The sequence below is a fragment of the Barbus barbus genome, assembly GCF_936440315.1.
Source record: "Barbus barbus genome assembly, chromosome: 23".
NCBI classification, from domain to species: Eukaryota; Metazoa; Chordata; class Actinopteri; order Cypriniformes; family Cyprinidae; genus Barbus; species Barbus barbus.
Window position 1 is genome coordinate 20,409,663 of NC_136751.1, and position 17,239 is coordinate 20,426,901.

Genomic DNA, 17,239 nt, shown 5'->3' on the forward strand with positions numbered 1-17,239 from the left:
TATAGGCTATCTCTTGTATTTTTCTCCGTTTATTTTATAAGATAATTTATATTAAGATACAACTTTTGAAATATATATATATATATATATATATATATATATATATATATATATATATATATATATATATATATATATATATATATATTCGCGCGCGTTCTCGACTAGGAACTATTGCCAGGTTTCTTTTGTTTCCAAACGGGGCGGTTATTACGGTGCACACTTGGTGAAGAAGACGATTTCAGCGATGGGTAAAATTGTAACATTTTGTTGAAATATTCAAAAGTTGGGTTGCATATCTAACTTACATAGAAAATATCTACTGAAATTAAAACGTTTATAATCATTTTGAGTCAAATTTACAGTGCGAGCGTTTGGCAGGACACTGACATAGCAACATTCATATTTAACTTTGGTTGTTCTGTAACACGAAAATACATGAATAAACTGTGTACGTACGTCTAAGAGACTCCCAGCCTGGTCAAGCAGCTCTGGTTTTTAGAGGGCTTTTGGTTTCTGTAAGTTGGCCAGACTGGAAGACCAGTTTAAACCAGCAAAGACGCTGTTTTTTTGTTTGTTTATTTTTTCTTCAGCAGAGTGCAACAATAAAAAAAAGCAGGGAAATGTTTGTATATGTGCGTTTTCAATTAACCAGACCTGCTTGTGATGTCCACTGCACAAGCCTCTTTGCTCACACTATCATATGCTCCTGTTTTTACACAGATATCTCAAGCTTTCATTCATAACTGTTCTTCAACGTGTAAAGAGAAGAGCTTGTAACCATGCCCACTGTGGTTCTTATGGACTCGTCGCTGTCCATGACACGACCCGTGTCAGTGGAGGGCAGTGAAGAGTTTCAGAGAAAGAACCTGGCAGTTCATGGACTGACCATGCTGTTTGAACACATGGCCACAAACTACAGACTAGAGTTCACTTCACTTGTCGCCTTCTCCTCCCTCTGGGAGCTTATGGTGCCCTTCACCAGAGACTACAATACTCTGCAGGTAAAAATAGACCAGTTGTCATGCTGCCTAAATAAAATATAAGTTGTCTGGGGTCTTACTGTTATCTCTCATTTAATGTTTTGCAGGAAGCCTTGAATAACCTTGAAGACTATGATAAAACCTGCCTAGAGGCTGCATTGCAAGGTGTTAGTAATGTAGTACAGCAGGAATGGGGAACCTCTTGCCCATGCCAGGTAAAAAAATATATTGAAAATACAATATATTATGAAAAAAGCAATAAGTGAAGCATGCATATACAGTACACTTATATAAACATATTGCAACAACCATAATAAATATAGTATGAAATACAGTGTTATGCACAATGTAGTATATACAGTAACATTATACATTTAGATATAAATGTATTATACATTTTCAAAATAGCTGGCAATAGGTTAGGTCTGTTTAGTTAAAGGATATGATTGATTTTGTAGAATGTCTAGCTTTTAAACATTAATGTTTGTAATATACAATTGAGATAATTGTTCCATTCTGTTTTCTACAGATGATTATTTTATATATATATTGCTAAATGTTTTGATTTGTCTGCATTGATGTTGTTTATCAGTGTTTATGTTGTTCTTATGGTGGCCTGTAGGTGGTACTGGTTACTGATGGTGCACTTGGCATTGGTCGTGGATCTTTGCGTCATTCCCTGCAAACAGTGAAACAACGTGTGGAGGACAAGAAATTTCCACTGCCATTCCCATTCCCTTCTAAATTCTATGTCATGTGCATTGCAAATGCAGAAGAGGTACATTAGTCTGTTTTCACTGTGTCCTTAGTAATGTTATTTTGGTATGATTTAAAGACTATTTTATTTTTATCATTATCTCGAATGAGTTTTCATTTTTATATCTTCCGTTTTAATTTTAGTTCAAGTTTTAGTAATTTTGTTGTCTGTTTCTTTCGTTTTTATTAGTTCCTGATTGTTTTTTGTATTGTACTAACTTGGTTTTTCCATCACAATGAACATACTCAAGAACTGTGAACATACACTTAATTTCATAATTTTTTTAATATATATATATATTTATAATTTCTTCCTTTATTTTATGTATTTGTTGTTTTGATGTCCCCTGAAGCTGCAAGCTACGGATAGCATGGATAACCTAGAGCAGCTGATTAATTTGAATGACGGAGAGGGTCAGATATACAATATGGAGGGACCCCTTTGTCTTAAAAGTGTCCAGTCTATGTTTGGGTGAGTAATGTTACTTTGTGCATACATGCTACTTAATACTGTATACTCTTGTATTTGATTTAATAAATTGCATTTTGCTGTTTATGCAACATTTTGAGGTTAACATTACTTTTTTGTTGGCAGAAAGCTGATTGACCAGGCATACTCTCCCTTCCATGCAGTGCTGCGCTGCGGGAACCTGGCCTCTGATGTGCAGGTCTTTCCCAGGCCAGAGCCAGTGACAATAGATGAGGAAGTGGATCCCATGCCCAGAACAGTGGAAACAGGTATGAGCAAAGAAGCTAGTGAAATGATCATGTCCTTAATGTTAATAGATCGTTGGAGATATCTTGAAGTGCTTCTTGCTGACCTTGTGAAGGACCTACTTGTGGACCTTGTGAAGTAATCCCAGAAGGTGCTCTTTGGTTGGGTTTAAAGCAACTATTACAAAAAAAGAATCCAAGGCACTTCTTCTGGTCCAAAAGAGTTAAAACGCCTTTATTCACATCCTGGCCATCTAATTCTGCACACTGATGCATTTCGGCTTTCAGCCTTCCTCCGAGTGTGTCAGGTGTGTCACACACATATAAATAAGGCATTTTATGTGAGCATGTTTACATATTATATAAAATTATATTTACTATATTAAGTATTACATTTAAAGCCTTTAATCAGACAATAAATGTAAATAAATGTTTTTATTTATTGCTAATCATGCTAGATTCTACATAAAGTGGAAATTGGATCAAAATGCACTTGATAGTTATGTTACCTTGTGTTTATATATAGACTTGGAGATTATTGGTTTTATTGAGATTGGAGATATCTCCAGCCCCCCGGTTTTATCCAGGCACCTGGTCCTTCCAATTGCTGTGAACAAAGGTCAGTATTTTGTTTCATATTTTTTCCTAGGTCATCTTATCTACATCCTTATTTATTTTCTGTTACTTCTGTTGTAATGACACAGCTGTTCAACTTGTTTATTTACAAAAAAAGAAGTGCCAATATATTAAAATGGTGAAAGAAAACAATTATAATTTAATGGAATTCCATAATTACAGATAACACTTTATTAACCGATTAATTTGAATAGCTGTTCTAGTTGTTCATGATTATCCTGATTATTGGTATTATTACACAGCAGTTGCTACCTAGTAAAATATTTTATAAATTATATTGGTCATAAATGTTTGTGTGTGTTTGTGTTATATACGTGTTTGATTTTATATATATATATATATATATATATATATACACACACCCACCCACACACTCGGTACACACAGCATAAATGAGTACACCTCCTCTGAAACTTCACAAATTCAGCAATTACTCTTTACTTAGAAGACATGTTATGCTTCTTTAGAGATATAATGTTCCAGCAAGTATGCTTGATCAATTACCAAAGAAGCATGTCAAAATTATTCTGGAAAATAAGATTTTCTAATCAAAGTGATAAAATGTTGTGTTGCAAAAATGAGTACACCTTCCTCAAAGTTACTAAATAAACAAAAAATGTTTAAGGCAATTTTTGATCAACAGGTAAGTATGTTAAGCCAAAACTTTTATAGAGAAGTAATGTCTTGACAATTAAAATTGTTAAACAGCCCACTGAATCATTCTAAGATTTAATGCTGGCAACAATGGAACCACTTAAGAGAGAACTGTCAGGAGACTTATTGCATAGCACAAAAAAGGACAATGGTACAAGTGGAACACCAAATCATTGTTTTAAGTGTGAAAATATTGCAAAAGTAACAAATTCAAAAACAATAGGCTTGTGACAAGGCCCCCTGAAATAATCAGGCCTTCACTTTAAGCTTTCATTTAGTGATGAGTGATCTTTTGCTAGAAACAGAGCAGGAGAAATACCAAGCAAACTTCTCAGAGCCGACAAAATTTATGATAAATATATGTGTGTGTGATCGGCTGGGGGTCACAGGCATGTTCTTTGGTTTGACAGAGGGGGATGAGATTGGTACGGGGGCCACTGATGAGACAGAGGAAGAGACCTCCACAAATCAGATGGCTGGAAAGAGCCCAAACTTCTGTGTTCTTCTGCATGGCAGCCTAAAGGTGGAGGGCATGGTGGCACTTGTACAACTAGGGTAAGGATCAATTTGAAAATATGCATCTGCCTTTTCATAAGCATTCAAAATGTTGGCAATACATTAATAAATGTGCTTTTAGTGAATTGCACTGTCAAATGAGAAGGATTTGTTTTAATCTCCAGGATATTTGAACTGAATAATCTAGTTACTGTGAAATAAACGTTTTCCTGTGCATAATATTTCCTCTGTCAGGCCAGACTGGTTTGGGATGCTTTATTCCCAGGCAGACAGTAAGAAGAAGTCCAATCTAATGATGTCACTCTTTGAGCTTGGCTCAGAACCTCTGCCCTGGTTGGGCAGAATATCACAGCTTGGCCCTGCCTCAGGTAGCAAGTTTTTACTCAGTAATTTTATGTAACAGCCACACTAAAAATGCATAAAAAATAAACTGCACTGTATTGTTTTATGCATTGTGTTCAAGTAGTTAATAATTAATACACTGAAACAAAAGTAACCTGGATGGTTCAGAGTTCTGTTAGGAAACTTGTAGGTAAATACACGAGGGTCAGGGATAACAGTAATACCAAACATTTGCATGATTAAATATTTATTTTCCTCTCTCACACTTTAGTACTTTCTGAGACTGGAGGAACATACATACATAAAATATTTGCTCATTGTTTGCATAAGGTTTTGCTTACTGGCTAAAGATATAAATATCAGTTGACTGATTCTTTGTTTGCATGACCTACAGATGCAGCTGAAAATCCCTATGGCGAAGATGACAGTAAAAGTCCTTTTCCCATACAGCCGAAAAACAAAAGAAGCTATGCTCAGAATGTTACCGTCTGGATTAAAGCCAGTGGGCTTCAGGTATACACCTGAATACTACACTACATTTAATATATCTGACGGGACACTAATTAAATGTCATTTTACTAAACATTTTTATAATCACAACTACAGACGGATGTACAGAAAATTCTCCGTAATGCAAGGAAACTGCCAGAAAAAACACAAACCTTCTATAAGGTGGATATTTATACATTTTTCAATTTCTTTCTCTCTCTCTATATATACGTATTTAAAAAATAAAGTTTATTATGTAGAAAGGATATCATATGCTGATATATGACCCTTTTGATTAAAGTTAAAAACATTTTTTGTTGTGAAATGTTATTTTCATCACTGTAGGAACTGAACCGTCTGCGGAAGTCTGCTCTCGCCTTTGGTTTCTGGGAGCTTCTAAAGAGTATGGCTGAACTTTTGGAGAGGGAGTGTACGCTGCTGCCTGACTCCGCCCATCCCGATGCCGCCTTCCAGCTCTCTCATGCTGCCCAGCAGCTCAAACTGGCTAGTAGTGGAGATTCCAAGTATGCAGCCTATGAACACAACATCACCCCCATGATCACTGATTTCTCAGGGGGTGGAGGAGCCGACAGAATATAGAGGATGGAGGTACAATGCTCAATGGACAACTGCCAGATCAGTTATAGAGGAACGTACCTTTATTTAAAAACTCTGCTCAATGCGAAATGAGTTACTGCAGTAGAATCACACAAATGTGGCATTTTCAATGTTCTATTAGTGCCACAAAGGTTTGGAAACATGTGACAAATTATGACATTGAACACTCAATTTGAGGAAAGAAAAACATTCATTGGTTTTCCAAGAAAATGCATTTAGAGACTTTGGAATCTGTTTTCAGACCAGCAACTGTTTGTGTAAATAACTTTTTCTAACAATGAACAATAAAAATGAAACTGCCTGTAGTTTATGCTTAATGATAGTCATCTGAAAATCAATGGTTTGTTTCATTGAAATTTAATTAAACATTTCACCGTTTCATTTACACATTCACATCCAACGACATTGAAACGCTTCATGACGTTTTCCCTGAGGTTCATGGTCTAGGTTGTTGTTATCAGTGCTGTGTCAACAGAAATGACTACTACAACACATCTCAGGGAATGACAGGAAAATAAAATGTTGCTTCTGTAAACCTGTCACACAGCTAATGTACAACATCAAACACACAAGCATACTGCATATAGGTGGAATGATACAATGTATAAATAACTTCATGGTCCTGGTTTGATAAGATCTATTTCTTTCTAGTGTTTTAAATTAATCATCCATATCATCTACAACTCAGTCATGATCTTTCAGCATCTAGAAAGTAAATGCACTTGAGTTGATGTTTGAAAGAAGAGAGATAGTTTTCCCTCAGTGATGACTTCTCTGTGACAGAGGGCAAATGTAAAGAAAGAAAACGGAGGCGGCAAATTAAATCAAAGAAAACAGAGATACACATGGAGAGTGACACGTGGCTTCCTCTTCCCTTCAGTTGGCTTTCCTCTTTTTTGTGCGAAACCGTCTACTCCTTTGCTTGAAGAGGTGGCGGAAGTTGATGAAGAGGCCTGAAATTGTCAAAAATATATTTATATTGCATAGCAGTTATACTCTTTTACAGGGTTCCCACAGACATGGACAACTTCGAAATATTAGATAATTTAAAACATTTAATGAACATTCAAATATTAACGTCATGAAACGGAGTATAAATGGCATTTGTGTTCAAAATGTCTATAAATACATTGGACAAACATTGTGGGAAGAACCCTGGATTCACTTTTTTGCATGTGTTTTTTTGTGGACCTTACCCAAGAACATGATCACCAGGTAGAGCTGCAGGATGTAGGAAAAGCTGAGAGAGCTGCCAATGGCTTTAGGCAGAGGAATGCTGAGGAGTTTGGTTTCATTAAAGATGGGGATGGACTGGATCACTGCCACAGCTAATCATAATATAAGGGAGCATGAGAAAAGCTGTCAGTTGCACGTGTACATTACACATTAATGTCTCACCTTCTCATGAACAGCCCATCATGATTTTTCCTTCTGGTAGGGCTAATCAACAGATTATGATTTGAGCACACATACCTTCAGCTAGAACTCCAAGAGGGTACAGTGGCATCCATATAGTGTATCTCAACCAAGTCAACAACTTCCATTCCGTATCAATGCAGGCCAACATGTAGAAAGGATACCTATGGTTCATTTTTACAAATGCAGGATTAGATCCAGTTTTATTCAACATAAGGTCCCTTTTAGGACCGAGCTGTGGGGCTCAGATGATTACAACAATACTGCTTTTTAAAGCAAAACAAAAAGTTTGGCGTCAGTAAGATTTTTGTTCTTTTAAGTCTGTCATACAAAGAATGCATTGATTTGATCAAAAATATAGTAGAACAATATTGTGAAACAGTATTACAATTTATTTATTTCAATTTTAATATATTTCTGTGATGCAAAGCTGAATTTTCAGTTGTCATTACTCCAGTCTTCACTAATTTCTGGACCTTAATAAGGAAACAGCCAAGCGAACAAAACTACATAATGAAATGTGCACAGTTTTTAATTTATTTGTATTTATTTTTACATGATTCCCAATTATTTATTTTCACGATTTTATAGTATTTGTACAGGCTTTACATTTTTATTTCAATATCGTAATTAGCAATTCATTTCATTTGATATTTGAAGCAGATTTGACCGTGACAGTAGGGGTGTGCGATATGACGATTTTTGATCGTGGACGATAAAAATGTCTCCACGATCTGCTTTTTAAGAAATATCGTAGTATCGCGCTACCGCGCACATTGTCAAATACAGTTCTGGCGCCGCCGTCTCTATATACTGTACAACACGACATACAGCAGTAGAGTTACTCTGACAGGACACTGCACTTATTCGCGATCGCAAAAGTACATTATTTGCATACAAGCCTTGCTGGTTAAATGTTTAATTCGCGCGCTGGTCTGACGTGCGCTTGTTCTGAGTGCATACACCTGAAGCACGCGCACTAAAACGCCTGTCTAACAGCGCCTGATTACTCAACTAAGTTATATTTTGCGCTAATACTGTCAAAACACACAAGGTTTACATACAGACTGAGTTGGTTATCTCTAAAATGAAAGTAAATAGTTAAGAGAGAAACGGATGCGTGCCTGTATATTAGATGCGTGCAGCTCTTAAAGGGACAGGACACTAAACGTGCTGTCGACTGTCATTAAAGGGATGGTTCACCCTAAAATTTAATTTCTGTCATTATTTACTCAGTGGAAAACCAAACAGTTGCTGGTCCACATTGACTTTGATAGCAGGAAATAAAAATCCTATGGAAGTCACTGAGGACCAGCAACTGTTTGGTTTTCCACCTTCTTCAAAATAGCATTTATAAATGTTCAGCACAAGAAAGAAACTCATTCCGGTTTAAAACAACTTTTGAGTAAATGATGATATAAAAATACAACATTATGACAGAATTGACAGACAGATGACAGAATATTAATTTGTGGGGGAACTATTCATTTAACGTTAACAAAACAACAAAACGCAAAAGAGAAAAATCACTCACTATTCTTGACTGAAAAACTTTAATACAGTTGCTTTAGGAATCAGTCTATCTAGTGTTTTATTTTTATATTTGTTCATTCAATTTCATTGAATGCTCTGCTAAATACACCTATTGTACCTGGAAATAAAGCACTGTTTGTTTTATTTGTATATTATGTGTATTTGTAATGTGTATCTTTGTTCTTATTTTTTAATAAGAAAAATAAAATAATGACAAAGATTTTTTATCTTCGCCCACTTTGGCCTAAATATCTGCCATGCATCTTTGTCTTTCTAGTTTGGCTGTAATGCTCAGACAACTTGTAAAACCAAAATAGTAAAACTAACAAAGAATCGTGATAAAAATCGTGAATCGTGATATTTCTATAAAAAATCGTGATATGATATTTTTCCCATATCGCCCACCCCTACATGACAGCATTAATTAAAGTTTCTCAAGCCACTCCCATAATAGCTGTCCCCACTCAAATTAATGCACGGCTCAGATGAACTCTATGGTATGTGTGTAAGACTCCAATACAATTATAAAGTAATTATTTCATCACTAATAAATCTTTCAATGAGTAAAACTGGCTATGTCTATAGTATTATAGACTACACAACATTATTATATTATTTTCAAATTATTATTGTTTTAAATTATTGTCTCTGGACCAGTAGGGTTCCCTTGTAATAAAGTAGCGGTGGCTGGGACAGATTTTAAGTATCAATTCTGCTTAAACAGATGCAATCTAATCCTGTTTACATGAAATAAGCCAGCTCCCGAGCAGGTTTAAGTTTAGGCAGCGGCTATTTGCACTAAGTGTAAATATAGCAATAGATGCTATTTACACCAGGGCTCACAAAATCGCTAGCCCGATGTCCCGGGGCTATTGTGTTTTCCAGTCGGGCTACCAAAATGTATCACTGCCCTGCCCGACAGGCTGCCTTAAATACAGGGCATGGAGTTTAAGGTCTTAAAAAGTTAACAAAAAAAACAACAATAGTCATCGTCAAATCACAACAACAGTCCAGGGTCAAAAAGCCTATCTTATGTTTAGATCGACCCATGTTTTTACGTAGCAAATACATGAGAGTTGTAAATGTGAAAGAAGTTAATGTCCCACATGAAAAAATAATATAGTAATTTATAGTAAATAAATGCTATAGTGTTTTTGATCCATACTATAGTAAAGTACTTTAATTTGTTGTGGTAATTCTATAGATGCTGTGGTAATATAACAACTATAGTAATATAAACAAATTAATTTACCCAATACTGTACTAAGTTTTCTACAACTATAGGGTATACTACAATACACTACAGTTTACTGTAGTAAAAACTAAAGAATACTAAAGTATACAGTTTATATGTTCACTATAGTTAATACTACAGTATGCTGTACCATTCATTAAAGTGTTGTAAATACTATAATATATACAGTATAATACACTTTACTATAGCATGGTTCAAAAACACAATAGTATTTACTATAAATTTGTAGTGCCTAAGTAGACCAGGACACACACACAAAATAATTTCAAGACAGCACATTCCTTAGCAGGAGTTAAGACTTCCACTCCCAGCATCTGCATTTGACTGGCTGGCCGATTTCCTGCCCTAAATCTCCTTATCTCAGGAGACCTCTAAAAACCAGGATAAATTTGAGGGAGCATCTGGACGTATTCCAGAACAGGACTTTACTGTGGCTTTCTTATCACTTAAACATAATTCAACAGAAACAGGACAAAGACCTCTGGATCTGGACACGACCTCCTGACTGCTTAACATGTAATTCAATGATTGTATCAACCAGGAGAGACGTTTTTATGATGAGACTGGACGTTGAAGTCTCACAGATACATGCCCAATGGGACACACATGACCCCCGGACAACTCTCCTCTCTCCTCCTCACATTCCAAAGAAAACGCACCTTTTCTTCTTATTAACAGACAAAGAGACTCAAATCTTGCTTAAGGATTCCAAAAAGAACTAATTATAATTGTTCCTGCTATTAAAGCAATATACTCAAAAGCAATATATACAATATATTTACAATATATATTCAGATTGTATTTCATGAAATTAAGCTTGCTGTGTTATTGGAATCTATGGTATTGTTGTAATCTTTTGATGTCTAATTTTTCCCGATCACTAGTGTTTAGTTTCACATGCTTGGTGTGATTATTTAGAATTTAGGATCGTTTAATCTATGCCTTAACCGCGTAAAAGATAAAATTGATATATGTACTTTGGGTATGCAAAATACTTGGTGTTTGATTTCGAATGAAAGCTAGTTGCGTCAGCAATAATTTGGGGTAGATGAAAATTGTATAATCATAATGTATGATTAAAACACTTATAGGAATCTGCTAGGATATGCTCTTTATTTTATTAAATAACGCAGCAAAGGATTTATGCACGGAAAACTGAGCAGTGCGGGGCGGGGCTCCGCCCTACAGAAACACTTGTGATTGGATCAAACAGCAAAAGGGGCAGACTGAAATCAGCCCGTTAAAAGACAGACACCCAACTTTGGTGTCTCGGCTCTCTTTGCTTGCTCGCGTGCTGTTTAAAACTTCGGCTCCTGCTCTGATCGCGCTGTTAAGCGCTTCCAGCCATTAACATCTGGCCGAGCATTGAACAACTATCAAGACTTAGTCAAACTTCTAAAGAAACTTTAACATCTGAAGCCGTAAGAACTGTAACAGACTTCCTAAGAGCGTCATCACGTCACAGAGAAACCAACCAATCGCAAGAGGGCATCCCCAGTGACATCACGCAACAGCGATTTCTGCAGCCAATCCGCACCCGGGGTTCCCTCAACCAGGAAAGGAACGGAAACTCAATTTAAAGCAAGTAATATCAAACAAATCTCCTTAATTCTGCTGGAAACTGGTTGAAGTAATTTAAGAGCAAAGACAGACAAGTTTTCTGTTTGAAATTCCCTCAGAGCAAAGTTTTCAGTAACTAGCAAAAGAGTGCTGGTTTAAGCTTTCTTCAAGTTCATTGCCTGCAATGTGTGTGTTTGTGTGTTACGCATTATGTTTTGTGTTGCTGTAGTTTAGTAGTGTTGTAGAGTAGCAAATAAACTTTGAATTTATTAAGAAATCTTTGTCTGGTGCTATGTGATTTTCAAGTCTTAAACTATTTGCCAAAGATCGCGTTACCTATGCTCAAAATTACCTAATCAATTCGGTGTTATTATCGTGGCCACAGGAATAATCTGAATTGTTAAAACATACTGGTTTTAATGCTTGCTGGACAAGTCGTTAATGAGGTATTGTTAATAAGGTTTAAGTTGGACGTTTTGATTAATATCGATTAATCATGTAAGTATCAATATCGAATCTTAAGAAGAGATTCCCTAAAAGCTAAATTAAAATAAGGGCTAATCCTTTACAAATTACTATAGTATTTTTTCAAGTGGGGTGCCTTCTAAAAATCCAAACAATTTAGACAGTAATATTTATCTTTTAAATTAATATAATAATTCATATGTTAAGGCTGAAATACCTTTTTATAAGATTTTTGTTTTTGTGAAAACCTGTATCTGAATTGTAAATCATGTCATTTTAAGGCTTAATGTTACCACAGATATTGTCCAACCCCACTCATACGGTGTTCATTTTACTTGTGCAGCTCAGTCAAATTGCCTTAAATTGATTTTTAAAAATTCTGCAGATACCCTGTAAATAGTAAAATAAAACTTTTTCCTTGATATTCGTTGATATGTGTATTGAACATGTTTTTGATTGACATTTATGGTCTTTTTTTTAATTGGGCTAGTTAAATCAATTTTCAGGCTACCAAAATCTGAAGAGTACCTGCCTGAAGGGCTACCAGGGATTTTGAAATTTTGTGAGCCCTGTACACCAAGTGAAAATAGCAGTATTTTTTAACAATATGCTATTTACACTATATTAAAATAGCAAGATTTTCTGCTATTTATACTACTTTTGCAAATAGTGGCAAGTAGTGAAAATAAATGCCTTTCCGATGCGATATGAGATTTGAAAAGGGAGAAAAAAAATTATCAAAAAGGTGGATTCGAACTTGGGTCGATTGCGTCAAAAAGCTCACACCTTACCATCTATGCCATTGAAACTGATGCTGAATGAGCATCTTTTTTTGGTGTTGACTAACCCAATCACACATTGGTGGGTGGAGTTAGTGTAAATAGCCTTTGCCAACAAGGCAGGTGTAAATAGACACTCTGTTAAATTTATGGACCTGTTGCTATGACAGCAAGTCCAGGATAAGCTTCGAAGAACCAAATGATCCTAGATCATGTGAAATTGTCAACAATCAAATTATATTAATAATTAAAATAATAATAATGAATAATAATTAAAAAAATCTTAGTGACCCCAAACTTTTGAAGTTACTGGTAAGTATATATCCATTTGAATAAAAAATATTTATTTTATAAAATAAAAATCTAAACAAATTACAAAAATATAACATTCAATTCTATTTCAGATATGGATTCTCATTTATATATTGTCACATGAACTAGTTACATTGCTTTCAGCTCTAGTTTTGAGGTACTGCCATTTCACTATTTGCACACGGATGTGTGTCTCCTAGTGAGCCCACAGGAAGAGAATGATAGCGGAAGAAGTGTGGATAAACTGTGGCTGTACAGAAACCACATCACTGCTGAAAGAGCAAAGAACATAAAAACGGCCTCAAATCATTAACCTACATATTTATACATATACCAAGCTCAAAAAGATACACAGGTAAATTTCTTTCAAATGAAGTATGTATTCTGTGGCTGTAATTCCAATTTAGGTTCTAATTTTCAGTATATTTTGGAAAGAGAAAATGCATTTGCTTTAGCAAACAGGAAGTTGAAATATTAGCACAAAGAGGATATCCTGTAGATAAATGCAGACTACCCCATCACACAACCTCCTACATTTCCTCACCATCAGCAGAAACTATGCTCTTAATAAACATGCGTGTTACACACTATTAATTACCTGAATATCTCAATCATACTCCATAGATAGAAGACAAAGAAGATCACTGGCTTGTTCTGCATATCCTCTAAAGTGCCAAATATGACAAAAAGGATGAAGTTCCTCCCCATCACCTTTAACAAGAGAAATGTAAATATTTCACTGTGATGAAATTGATTATTCAAAGCAGTATATAATGAAGTGCATTTAATTGGTTACAAAAGAATGAGGTGCACCAGACATACCTGAATGAAAGCAGGCATGACTCCAGTCTTAACCAACCCAACAGCAGGATTAATAACCTCCATTATTGCCAGCATCTGACAGAAGTACATCACGTCGGCAATGGTATGAAATGTATCGTAGAAAGAATCTGTTGGGTTGAGAAAAAAAACAGTAAAGACCATACTGAACTCCGGGACATAGACAACTATATTTTCACTGTTTTTACACTTTGGAGAACCAATTAAAGTGGCTTTTTCACACTGCTCATAATTCATCCCAGGTTAACAATTAATCCTGGGTATTGATACGCTGATGTTTCACACTGTACATTCCTAGATCCTGGGTTAACGTTCTTATTTGCATATTTGTGGTGTCAGTGTCATTGATTGGACGAACACAGCATACAACTTGTTTACATAAACACTGCAAAAGCTGTGCTAACCATGTTTCTGAGCAGGGGTTTCTTAACCCCTGGTTAAAAACCCCACTTCTAAAATGCCCAGTGATAATTGAAATTTTTTAACCTGGGTTTGAAAGGGATTTAGTAGCCCAAAAAAACATTTGCATAACAGACCTGGAGGCCTTCTAAAGAAAAAAATTCAAATGAGATGCATTTCCTCACAATAACAACAGCTAAAAAGCAGAAGTGTATCTTTAAACTGAAAACAAAAAAAAACTAGACTAACCTTGCCCAAGAATGAACAGACGTACAGTCATGTTGACAAATATCCAGGAATAACCGAGGAACTGGACCAAGTTGTACATAAAGAGAAAACCTTTTTTCAAGCCAAGAAAAGCTGTGAACACAGTAACATAAAAACAGTAATGAATAGATGGCTATTATTTGATAAGCTGACCCAGTTTGTTTACTTTCTACTTGAAAAACTTAAATATATACTTACGGTCCTTACGAACCCTTGACTCAATGTTGATTTTGTTTATTTTCTCTTCCTGTGTACAGAAAACATTTTAACACGTCAGACAGTGCACTTCCGTGAAGGAGCTCAAGTATAACAAATAATTTGTGTTTTTGGTTATTAGTAAACCTCTTCACCTTCTCTCTGAGCTCCATTTCTGCATCTGACTCATCCAGCCAGCGGTCAAAATCAGGTGCTAAAAACAGAGGCTTCTTCTCTTGCTTAGTGAGTCGATCCCACCAGACGTGCCCCTGCTTCTTTACTGTGATATTCACCTGCCGCTGGGTGGATTTGTGTTTCACCTGTGGACACAAACATTTTCCTCTTCCTCCTGCGCTTCATTGAGTAACCAAATACTTTACATAGATGTTTTCAGACATTTCTCACAACAGTATAAAGGAAGATGGCTTTTACCTCAGGTTTAACAGGTTTTAGGAATTCCAGACTGAATTCATATTCATTTTCTCCTTTCGCTCCATACCCTTGACCTTGAAAAGAGCAAAATAAACAGAAGTCACACAACCGAGAAAAAAAAGAGCATCCAGCTGATGGTTAGTCATGAGATGTACCTTTGAAGTGAAGGATGTTCTCTTCTACACCAATACTGAGACTCTGTGCGATAGAGACAAAACGAGTACAAAGAAGTGTGAAGTAAAGTTTCAAGCTCCTCCTCCCACTGCCTGTTTTATCAGTACAATGCCCTCAAAACGGACATTAAAATACACAGTTATAAACTAATAAAGCATCAGTGGATTACAATAGAAAAACACATTCACTTTGTCAGGCTTTCTGATCATTGATATTCCATGTTTTTTTACATCATTTTAAAGTGGTTACAATATTTGAAACGAATAGATTTAAACGATTACACTTATTAGTCTACAAAGGACCAACAGACCAATATTATAACACAGATTTTTCTTCTTGCTCCATGGAAACCCTGCTGTTTTCATGAGGTTTCAGTAAAATTCTATTATGAACTGCTCAGTTTATAACAGTGGTCACACTGGGGGCCAATGCGCACTAAGGGTCCTCAGCAAACTTGGGGGTCGCGAGATGAAATAAAGACAAAACAAACATTAAATAAGCTAAAGCAACTAAAAATCTTGATATCTGTTATTTTAATTCACCCCTAAACTCTGTTTTTTCTTTTATAAAATATAAACCTTTTATAAAATATAAAAGTGTTATTTGTAGACCTGGAAATCTATATATGAAATTAAATTACATGTTTTTTGGGGCTAGTGTTGACAGGGTTGGCAATTAAAATGCCAAAAGTTATAATGTTTTGACCTATGTATGGCATTTGTTTTTCTTTTGCCATTCTGACTTATTGAAAACAAACTAAGGTAAACAATGTGACAGCTTTCCAAACTGTTTTAACATTTATTTACATAAAGCAACCCTATTAATATAGAACAGCAATACCACGTTTGTTCCAGAGCACTCAGTGGCAGAAGGATATTCTATCTGTTCACCTTAATTAGTAGACTGGTCAAACATGCTTTAACCTGCCCTGAGAAAGCAATGAGGGGGAAAGGGGCAGATACTGTGTCAGAAACTGGATTGTAAATAAAACATGCTCTGTCATTGTAACTGGGCCAGATGGTTAGTTGGTCCAGCAGGATCAATTCATGATCTCCCATTCAGTAATCTTCATTTTTATTCTCAGTGATCTAGGCTTGATGCAAGCCCTGTCAACAGACCTACATAAGCTGATGTTATTCAACAGAATATCGGCCTAACACCATTCACTTTGATAGTTCTGTAACAAACGATCAGGATTTGCATATATATTAAATGCGCAAAGAACGCAGAATAAGAAAAGAACTATTATGGAATAATTGCCCCAGAGCACGTTTTTCTTACCTGTGCATCACTGATCTCCACTCGCAGGTATATCTCCCCATGCCGCTGCGCCCAATACACGTGAGGTGTGAGAACCTGCATTATTCACATTAAATAAAGCGCCTTACTCAGATTTGACAATGAATGACAGGCAATGTAAATCTTGCAACAAGCAGCCGGAAGACGTTTCCAAGGATTCTGTCATTTGCACAGAATATTCTTCGAGTGCGCGTGCGTGCACGTGTCGTGAACGCAACACTCACCGCCCACTTTTTCAAGTTCCGGAAGTATCCAATTCATTTTCTATAAAATGTCAAAAGTAAGAGATTTTAAGCCTCGAATCAAACCACCCGGCCCTGAGACAAGTCACAACTTTCAGACGTGTATTTAAAGAACCGGTAATCGGAGAACAGGACAATGAACTACGCTACCCATGAAGCACTGCGAATGACGTAATCGAACTACAATAATGCGAAATTAAGAAATAAATATATTGTTCGATACAAAACTAAAAAATTATCGATTTTTATTATAAGTATGAAATATTTACAATATTTAATTGCCTATACTTGAGCTGCCCTCAGGATTATGGGTAGCACAATTTGTCACTGGGAATTACTTTTTGTTTAATGAAGTTCAAATTA

At 35.8% G+C, this 17,239-nt stretch overlaps 2 protein-coding genes across 3 annotated transcripts; one reads left to right on the forward strand and one right to left on the reverse strand.

Annotated features, from left to right (window-relative positions):
• Nucleotides 1–190: 190 nt before the first annotated feature.
• LOC306842956 (integrator complex subunit 14-like) lies at nt 191–6,096 on the forward strand. 2 transcript variants are annotated; one of them, XM_079374184.1, is made up of 12 exons: nt 191–251; nt 724–1,004; nt 1,091–1,198; nt 1,606–1,761; nt 2,093–2,211; nt 2,335–2,477; nt 2,980–3,072; nt 4,154–4,298; nt 4,494–4,627; nt 4,996–5,114; nt 5,208–5,273; nt 5,436–6,096. In XM_079374184.1, the coding sequence occupies exons 2-12, from the start codon at nt 783–785 to the stop codon at nt 5,688–5,690; spliced, it is 1,560 nt and encodes a 519-aa protein (XP_079230310.1). In that variant the 5' UTR covers nt 191–251; nt 724–782; the 3' UTR covers nt 5,691–6,096. The 2 variants fall into 2 exon arrangements, with proteins under 2 accessions (XP_079230310.1, XP_079230309.1); XM_079374183.1 differs by having other exon boundaries at nt 4,133–4,298; nt 5,436–6,023.
• Nucleotides 5,729–17,024, reverse strand: LOC306842957 (very-long-chain (3R)-3-hydroxyacyl-CoA dehydratase-like). Its single transcript, XM_079374185.1, has 11 exons — nt 16,617–17,024; nt 15,317–15,359; nt 15,162–15,235; nt 14,885–15,049; nt 14,733–14,781; nt 14,517–14,627; nt 13,851–13,978; nt 13,627–13,739; nt 7,182–7,288; nt 6,905–7,036; nt 5,729–6,661 (listed from the first exon to the last, which is right to left on the reverse strand). Exons 1-11 carry the CDS (start codon nt 16,695–16,697, stop codon nt 6,585–6,587), a joined length of 1,080 nt encoding a protein of 359 aa, XP_079230311.1. The 5' UTR covers nt 16,698–17,024; the 3' UTR covers nt 5,729–6,584.
• Between the last annotated feature and the right edge of the window lie 215 nt (nt 17,025–17,239).